General features: G+C 38.1%; 1 protein-coding gene across 1 annotated transcript in view; it reads left to right on the forward strand.

The window, feature by feature from the left end:
• PHEX (phosphate regulating endopeptidase X-linked) overlaps positions 1-7,808 on the forward strand; it is a 231,194-nt gene extending 223,386 nt beyond the window's left edge. Inside the window, exons 21-22 of the mRNA XM_004382849.3 lie at positions 4,886-4,962; positions 7,434-7,808. Of these exons, the coding sequence (XP_004382906.1) occupies positions 4,886-4,962; positions 7,434-7,536 (180 nt within the window). The 3' untranslated portion in view covers positions 7,537-7,808. The remainder of the gene's footprint in view (positions 1-4,885; positions 4,963-7,433) is intronic.
• The last annotated feature ends 2,198 nt before the right edge of the window (positions 7,809-10,006 follow it).

The raw sequence follows: 10,006 nt of genomic DNA on the forward strand, positions 1-10,006 counted from the left end.
GACTCATAGCAACCCTATAGGACAGAGTAGAACTGTCCCATAGGGTTTCCAAGGACCACCTGGTGGATTTGAACTGCTGACCTTTTGGTTAGCAGCCAAGCTCTTAACTACTGCACCGTAACCGTAGCTGTATAGTATGTTTTAAAATCAGGAAGTGTGAGTCTTCCTACTTTGTTCTTCTCTTTCAACATTGTTTTAGCTATTCAGGGCCTCTTGCACTCCATATAAAATTGAGGATTGGTTTTCTGGTTTTTCTATTTCTGTAAAGAAGGCTATTGAATTTTGATCAGGATTGCGTTGAATCTATAGATCACTCTGAGTAGTATTGACATCTTTGACATTTTAACAATATGAAGTCTCCCAATCCATGAACATGGACCATCTTTCTGTTTATTTAAGTCTTCTTTCTTCCTTTGATGAAGATCAAAGACTACAGCCTTCAGTATGGATTAGACCTCAACATAAAGAAAACAAAAACCCTCACAACTGGACCCATAAGCAATATCATGATAAATGGAGAAAATATTGAAGTTGTCAAGAATTTCATTTTACTCGGATCCACAATCAATGCCCATGGAAGCAGTGGTCGAGAAATCAAATGACATATTGCACTGAGCAAATCTACTGCAAAAGACCTCTTGCAGTGTTAAAATGTTAAAAAGCAAAAGTGTCGCTTTGAGGACTAAGGTGCGCCTGACTGAAGCCATGATATTTTCAATCACCTTATACGTGTGCAAAAGCTAGACAACGAATAAGGCAGACTGAAAGAAGATCTGATGCCTTTGAAATGTGGTGTTGGCAAAGAATATTGAATATACCATGGACTGCCAGAAGAATGAACAAATTTGTCTTGAAAGAAGTACAACCAGAGAGCTCCTTGGAAGCGAGAATGGTGAAACTTTGTTTCGCTAACTTTGGACATATTGTCAGGAGGGACCAGTCCCTGGAGAAGGACATCAAGCTTGGTAGAGGATCAGTGAAAAAGAGGAAGACCCTCAATGAGATGGATTGACACAGCGGCTGCAACAGTGGGCTCAAACATAGCAACAATTGTGAGGTTGGTGCAGGACTGGGCAGTGTTTCGTTCTGTTGTACATAGGGTTGCTATGAGTTGGAACTGACTTGACGGCACCTAACAACAAAAACAAGTCTTCTTTAATCTCTTTCAGCAGTGTTTTATAGTTTTCATTGTCTAAATTCTTTATGTTCCTGGTTAGATTTATTCCTAGGTATTTTATTCTTTTAGATGTTATTGTAAATGGAATTGTTTCCCTAATTTCCCTTTCAGATTTCTCATTGCTGGTGTATAGAAACCCAACTGATTTTTGTTTCTTGACCTTGTACCCTGAAACTTTGCTGAATTCCTCTATTATCTCTAGAAGTTTTCTTGTGGACTCTGGGATTTTCTCTATATAGGATCATATCATCCACGAATAGAGATAATTTTACTTCTTTTTCAATCTGGATACCTTCTGTTTCTTTTTCTTTCTTATTTATCTATCCTTATTATGGCCTGTCCCAAAAGCTAGATGTTTCATCCTTTTAAATGCTTTCCAGACTTAACCTCCACATTACCCATCCCATCATCTATAGGCTAGGCCTTAATGTCTTCCACTTTGGATTATTTCAACAGCCCTATGGCAAGTTTTCCTGCCTTCAGCATCTTTCCATCACTATCTATCTTACATACCATTGAAATACACTTTATTGCATCACTAACCTACTGAGAGAACTCCGGTGGCTCCCAAGTGTCTACCACATCCAGGCCAAACACCTCCCTTTGACTTTCAAAGTGCTCCTCAATCTGACCCACTCTACCAACCATCTTTAGTTTTCCACAGCCCCACAAGACTCAACTGTAGCCAGGCAGATCTCCTCACTGCTAGTCCATTACTGTCTCTTTGGCTTTGCTTTTATTTCTGTAATCTGGCCCTCCTCCCCCCAGATGATTCAATCTTTTCTCCATCTTCCTTCACATCTTCTGCAAACCCTTCCCCAACCACTCCAGTCCTCATAAATATCTCCAACTCCTACACTTACCTTTATTAGCGTGAAGTTGAGTAGTTAATTGTTCTAAAAAATTTCAAGACTTTTAGTTTTATCCCCACATCTAATCTTCTGAATCCTTATACTTATGTAACTCCATACCACCCAGCAAAAATACTGGGTGCATTTAAGATTCTTGACATTTTTAGATGAATTGCTCAAAAAGGTAAGAGTAACAAAATTAAATTAGGGAGACTTTCTTCTGGGCCAATAGTGGGTCAGATATCTAAAATAAACACACAAAAATAGTTAGAACTTTCTAGAGCAGGTGTTGGCAAACTCAGGTGCATGGGCCAAGTATGATCTGCTGCCTGTTTTTGTTTTTGCAAAACCTAAAGTATTTACTATCTGTCCCTTTACAAAAAAAGTTTGCCAACCCCTGCTCTAGCAGACAAAGTACAAGGGTCCATCAGTTCTAAGTTACATCCTAGTCCACAATATCTCTTTGTAGATGAAAGAAACTAATTGATAGTGATGTTACAGTCATAATTTTGAAGTGTCTCCAAATAAAATACCAAACGATATCTGATTTATTTTAAACTAAAGAGATTTGGGGGAAAAAAGTTGAAAGCTATTTTATATCACTAATGAGAAATTTATCCTGGAGCTTTTCCCACTGACAAAATGAGGAGGATTTTTAATCTTTTGCATGTTGGAGTAAGTCTGCTTATAAGGAGTAAAGTTATTTTCCCTCCTGGGAAGATAGTAGGAAAACAGTAACAACCATAATGTGTCTTCAGAAATCTCTTAAATGATAAATGAAGCAAAGAGAATACTGTATAATAATGAAAGACTATGAGAAGAAATAAGAAGAAACGAGGTAAAAGCAAATGCCAGAAACAACTTCACATTAGCTAGTTTCTGCAGAAATTAAGGAATCACATTACAAAAACATCTTCAGTGTCAAATTCAGAACCACGGTGACTTCTGTTTATCTTCATCAAAAGCAATAGCATCATATGGCCTTTCCTGCTTCCAATATCCCTGTAGTTGCTGTGGTCTGCCAATTTTTTCCTCAGATATTCATCTCATCCTTCTACTTCTCTCCATTCCTCTGTGTCTTAGTTATCTAGTGCTGCTGTAATAGAAATCCCACAAGTGGATGGCTTTAACAGAAATTTATTCTTTTATAGTCTAGTAGGCTAGAAGTCCAAATTCAGGGTGGCAGCTCCAGGGGAAGGCTTTCTCTTTCTGTCAGCTCTGGAGGAAGGTCCTTGTCATCAATCTTCCCCTGGTCTAGGAGCTTCTCAGCACAGGGACCCTGGGTCCAAAGGACATGCTATTCTCCTGGCTCTTGTTTCTTGGTGGTATGAGGTCCCCATGTCTCTCTGCTTGCTTCTGTCTTTTATGTCTCAAAAGAGATTGACTTAAAACATAACCTAATCTTGTAGATTGAGTCCTGCCTCATTAACATAACTGCCTCTAATCCTCCTTCATTAACATCATAGAGGTAGGATTTACAGTATATAGGAAAATCACATCAGATGACAAAATGGTGGACAATCACACAATACTGGGAATCATGGCCTAGCCAAGTTGACAGATATTTCCGGGGGACACAATTCAATCCATGACACCATGTCTATGTATTCAGTGGATATTTATTGAGCTCTCTCTTGTGCCTAGAAATAATCTTTTAACTAGTCTCTAATTTCCTCCTTCTACTATATGCCTCTGCCAGGTAAATCTCTTGAAAATATAGATTGTATCATTTTCCTGCTCAAAAAACAGTGTTTATCTATGATTGAAACACTTTAGCCTGTTGCTCAAAACGTCAGAAATTTGACAGCATCCTCTCTCTCACCTGGTCTCCCATTGCTGCCCATTATGCACCACACATTCCAGCTAAACTGAATGTCTTGCTTTTTTTTTCTGAAACATGTCTCACTCTTTTCTGCCTCTGTGTCTTTGCTTCCATTTTTTCCCCCATTTGGGATGTTCTTCTCCCCATATTTATGCATCCTAGCCATTCATACTTTAAGCCTACATTGTATGTCAAGACATACTTCAAGTCAGGATTAAGTAGGTTATGCTGCAGAAACAAACAGCACAACAAAAGTTATTTCTTTTTTGTGCTCCATATCCAACACGGGTCAGCTGTGGGGCTCTGCTCATAGTTATTAGTCAAGGACCTGGGTGTTGGAGTCTTTTATCTCAACACGTGCTTCCATGGTCACCATAGGAGTAGAAAAGAGAGATGATGAAATGCACACTGGTCTTTATTGTTGCATCTTAAATTGCTCTTAAGGCTCTTAAAACTTCTGTCAGGTTTTTAAAGCTTCTGCCAGGAAGTGACAGATATCATTTCTGCTTGCATTTCATTGGCCAGAGCAGCTCAAACAGCCATGTCTACCTTCAAACGAGACGGGAGAGCACACTCCTATCCAACGCCTAGACTAGGGTGAGGCAAGTGAAGCACCTAGGGTACAAAATACTAACTTCTCACGACCATACTCAATAACAGATGATTGATTCAGTTTATTGATTCGAATGAATATGGTTAAATTTGGTAAGGGCTATTTCAAACATTAAAATAATTGAATGAATGCACATTGGTCAATTTCTGGGCACATATACTAGTCTCTGTTAATTTAAAGCACTTGTCTGGAAACCTTCCTAATTCACTCCAATTGTGGAATTATCCACATTGATAAAACCTTCTACTCTGGGGATTAGACTAATAGATGTTACTGCTGATGAAGGTTTTATCTGATCTACTAAAACTTTTTGTCATCCATTGATTCTGAAATTATTTTTCAGTATAATTTGGAGCAGTTAAGACAGTAGTAAATGTATAATTGGGATAGAAACATACTTAGAGGGTGCTTTTCTCTTTCAGGTGAGGTGCAATTCCTACAGACCAGAAGCTGCCCGAGAACAAGTTCAGATTGGTGCTCACAGCCCTCCTCAGTTTAGGTAAATGAGCAAATGGGTGACACCAGTTCTCCACTTGCCTCTCCCTACTTCCTCTCCCACTCAGCCATCCCAGTGCTCTACTAAATAGGTAGTCTGAACAAAAGCCTGTATCATCAACAGTGTGATTTCCATTTTACAGGCAAAAAAATCTGGCCAAACAGAAACTAGACATCTTTTCTTTATTAGTAGTAAGCAGGTTTAGTTAACGTTCTCTCAGCTAAATTTCAATTGGTGGCCAGTTGTACACACCTCTAATATACTGCTTTATCAAGACTCCAAAGATAATTTGGAAACCAAATCCTAGCTTTCATATTAAATCCCATTTATTATCTTCCAGTTTTTGCAAGGCAGCAATTCACGGATGCCATATATGACACTTCTCAGTAGACTGGAATATTTGATTTATCCAATCACCTACTTTTTTGTCTGGTCAAATAACAGTCTTTATTGTTTTAAAAATGGATGAGATGGACTCTGCCTTACAACACCTAGAGCCCTGGCTTATTTTGTGGTAAAGAATATTCTATTTAACGCCTCTTGTTCTTTCATGCAGTTGACCAACAAACATGAATGAATGCCCACTTTCTGAATACCTCTGAACACAAGGGAGGATATATGGTGATATTTAGCAATCATAATTCATGTATAGAGTCCAAAGTGCCTCTACATTTTAGCTTTTAGTTTTAATCCTATGTAGAAACAATTGGTTATATGTAAGGGGGAGAGGATTGTGATTTACAATCTTATTTGTCAGAATGTATAAAATATTGAGTAAAAATAAAATTAAGGTTAATATTACCCTATGCTAGGTTCTGTAGTTTGAGAGAAACTGTCTATAGTAGGGGACAGAGAATTATACTGAGAAATCCAAGAAGCTATGATAATTTACATTTATTCATTCTTTGCTTGGAACATATTATATCTGGATATCTTTATATTTAATGTTTAAATGAATCCATTAGCATATTGCAGGAAAGTCATCTAAAATTTCTTCTATATTTTAAAATTTTATTCCTAAAACCTTGCTGTAGAAAATGCTTCAGAAATTGACTATAAATTACCCACTAGCATAAAAATCTAATCACTGTGTTGGAAAGTCTCCCCCACTGGGCTGAACTGTCTGAAGGCTGACGGTCTCTAATAGACTCAGATGTGCTCCTACTGACAAATGGTGCAGATGAAACCACACAGTAGATTAATTACTCAACAGATAATCTTTTAGAAACCAATTTCCTTTTACTAACTAGTTGCCTGCAATGTTGGATTTTAGCCAACAATTTGCAGTGCATGCTTACTAATTATCGGCTAAATTCTATCTTTAACACTGCCCAGAGTGAATCACACTATGAAATATGCATCCCTCCCCATAGATCCCAGCTAAAACACAAGAGCTTAGGAAGATTTTTTGGATACAAGGCATTTTGTTCATTCAAATGCCCGCAGGTAACAAAATCACAGGGAAGAAATAGTGACTGAGAATACTGAGTCTTTAGTCAATCCTTTGACCGTGCAGTTGAGTAAGAAATAGATGAGGGGGAACTTTTTTTTTTGCCTGACTTGTTACTGATGTCTGCAGTAACTATAGATTTTGAGTGCAGTGGAAATCACACAATGGAAATACCACTTCCAAAAGGCAGTTACAATCAAAGTGCTGAGTAGGAATCTGAAGTCTTTACTGCAGTCAGGAACTGGCACGAATATCAGATTTTGGAGGTAACTCCTCTTAAAGAATTACTCATTGATACAAACTAGCTACCATTCATTAGTTGATTGTTGCATGAACCAAATTCTAGGTAAATATGACCCTCCAAACCTAATAAGAATTTTGAGAAAGTATTTCTATAGATTGAATGAATTCTTTAAAAATAGTTGGAAATGCAACAACGTGGATTAATCTTACAAACATAAAATTGAGTGAAAGATGTCAGAGACTAAAGAGTATATATGTGGTATGATTCCATATGTATGAAGTCCAAAAACAGACAAAACTAATCTGTGGCAATAAAGGTCAGAATAGTGGTTATCCTTGTGGATACTATTGGTAGGGGATATGAGGGAAACTTCTGGATGCTGGAAATGTTCTATGTCTTGATCTAGGTGGTAGTAACATACGTATATACACATGAAAAAATGAATGAGCCCTACCCTTAAGTTTTGTGCAGTTTACTGTATGTAAGTTATACCTTCCATAAAAAATAGTTAGAAAAGCTAAGTATTGGTGATAATACAGTTTTATGGGAATTTAACATAATAGGCAGAGTAGTAGGAACATTTACCTGGCATTCAGGTGGTTCTGGTCTCAGCTCTGTTTATTTCTTTGGAAATTTACTTAACCATTTTGAGCTTCAGTTGTCTCTCCTTTACACAGCACAAGGCCAATATCCCTTCTTGCAACACACTGCTCCGATTCTATTCAGAACCTGTTGGTATATAAAAAGTAAATGACATGGACTTTGACATATCTTTTTCAGAGTCAATGGTGCAATTAGCAACTTTGAAGAGTTCCAGAAAGCTTTTAACTGTCCACTCAATTCCACGATGAACAGGGGCATGGACTCCTGCCGACTCTGGTAGCTGGGCCTCTGCTTTCTGCCATCTGGAGCAAGTTGAACAGTGCCATTAGATGCTGCACCGAGCATTCAGCTCCCACTGCTTCAGGCCTATATTCCCTGAGAACTTTTATTTTTAATGCATTATCAGTATTTGGATAAGGGACCTGCTTGGATCTAAACAGTATCTGTTCAAAGTTCTAGGACTTAAAAAACAGAATATGAGAAATGCACCAAGTCTGCTGCTTTAGAAAACCAAACCAACAAAAATAAATCCCTAGGCTACTATTGTTAAAATGCTATCTGCTGAATTGTTGCTATTGTCCATTTTAGTGGGTTAGGCACAGCTAAGTGGCACATACCATTTTAATCTACAGCTTTGCAGGGGGCCTGAATAGAATGCATCCATAAAAATTCAATCATCTATTAAACTGGTAACCCTCAATGACGAAGACATGTGTATAGATACTCTGGAGGTCTACTGCTCTGTAGAATACGGTGCTAGATTTTATGTACAGTATTATACAGCATTTTTAACCTCTAAGATAAATTAGAGATATTTTAGCTCTTCACTTTTCAATTTTTTTGTTGAAGTTCTTGCCCTCAATTTGAGTCCTATTGGACTGGAAACGTGCCTCCCAACTTGTGTCGGATGTAGCTAATTGCCCTGTTCAAGTCAGCATGAATGAAGCTGGCAGAAAGGCTACTTGGTAAAGAAATTGAGCTTATCAAATAGAAAAAGGGATATACCTTCAAATCCCGGAAGAAGCAAAGCTCCTAGTCACGCAGAAGCAGGGAAACTAGGAGATGTAATCTCTACAATTTTATCTACTCTGTCCAAACCTTGGTGGTTATGTCTGTCTGCTGGAGAGAGCTCTAGCCCAGACATTTTTCTTTAGCCTAATTCCTGTCTGTCTTGTTACCCTCCTATATGCGCGTTCTCTTGTTCCTGAAATGAGCAGGCACTGAGAAAATGATTTTCTAATTCCCCATTAGGAACACATGGCTTTCGTGTCCCTTTAGTGCAAAGGGACGCACACTACCCCGAGGAGGAAGCAAAGTGCCCTTCTGTTTCAGCTTGTTTGATGTTACCTCTGTTTTAGAAAATCTTTTTGAAAAAGTTCGTGATTGAAGACATTTTAGAATTTAAAATTTAAAATTCCTGTGTAGTCCAAAGAAACATAATTTGCACTCTTCAAGTCTAAGAGTCTGGAAGAAAGAGTGGCACTGTGTGTTTGATCCTCAGAGCTTTTTCCTTTTAAGTGAACTCCTCTATCTCTTATGAATATGTGTGGAGGATAAAATCTTAATGGCCTTAAAGCAATTACCTGGCATTTCCAGTTTCTTAAAATAGATATTTCCCCCTTTTCACATTATTCATTGTACATGAGGAAGTGGGGCAATAGGAGAATCTCAAAAGCAAAATGACAAACTCAGACTAAACACAGGAGACCATTTTGCATTTCTGTGATGTTATCCTTTTTTTAAATATAGATATGCACGAGTGTGTGCCAGGTCTTCTTGTAACCATGGGAACTTCTGAAGGGAGAAAAAATGGAGGGGCCCCATCATGAGGAAAACAATTACACTGTGTTAGCCAGAGGAGAGTGATTTTCCCCTTGACTTCCTCCTCTCCAAATGGATACACTCCTGAAGGGCAGCTACCTTTCCCTCCTCTTAACTGTGGCTTAATGTGACCTTAGTTTGTATTTTGAAAAACAAGTGATATTAGATTAGGGGCGCTGGAAATTAATGTGCCTTTTCCCTGGAGGAATCATTCTGATTTGGTTTAGACACATAAGATACTCCTTGTTTTATTCCTGCACATGGGCATTTAAAATCAGTCGAGGTTTGTCATGCTTATATGAAGCCTTTTCCTTCTTATTTCTTTTTGAACTCCAAAGAAACACATTCTGCAGGTCAGAGAAAGTGTTTGATGAAGGCATAGAATTATGACTTTGGACATGGAAATCATTAAGTCACTTGCTGATTTGGGAAAACTGGTTGGTGATCAGTTGGGACCCTCACAGTTTCTACATGATGCTGTTACCTTGTCCTGATTAACTTTACTTGATGGAACTCAGTTTTGCTGAACGTTGTAGGTAGGATGGCCATTATTCAAAACAAAATAAAACAAAAAACAAACCCAAAGCAGCAGTATCAGATCATCATTATAAGCTATAACAATTTTCTAGTAGAATTGGATTTCCAACATGCTCATGTCTCAATCTTCAAATCACGTTCTTATCCCTCCTCATCAGCCCAGATTGCTAAAAGAAACAGACACTGATTAAGTGGTAGAAGGAAGAAGGTAAAATGCAGCTAGAAGGGAAGAAAATATAGAGAAGCCGGCCTAAGAATGTGGTTCTGAAGAGAAGACAGGATTTTGGCAGCCTTGCTATATACATCCCCTGGAGTAGAGCCATGAAGTTTTACAAAAATAATCATGGTAAATTAAAAGGAAATTAGATACTAGATCTCAGACTAGGGATGCC

This window comes from Trichechus manatus, unplaced genomic scaffold (assembly GCF_000243295.1).
Source record: "Trichechus manatus latirostris isolate Lorelei unplaced genomic scaffold, TriManLat1.0 scaffold00100, whole genome shotgun sequence".
Classification (NCBI taxonomy): Eukaryota; Metazoa; Chordata; class Mammalia; order Sirenia; family Trichechidae; genus Trichechus; species Trichechus manatus.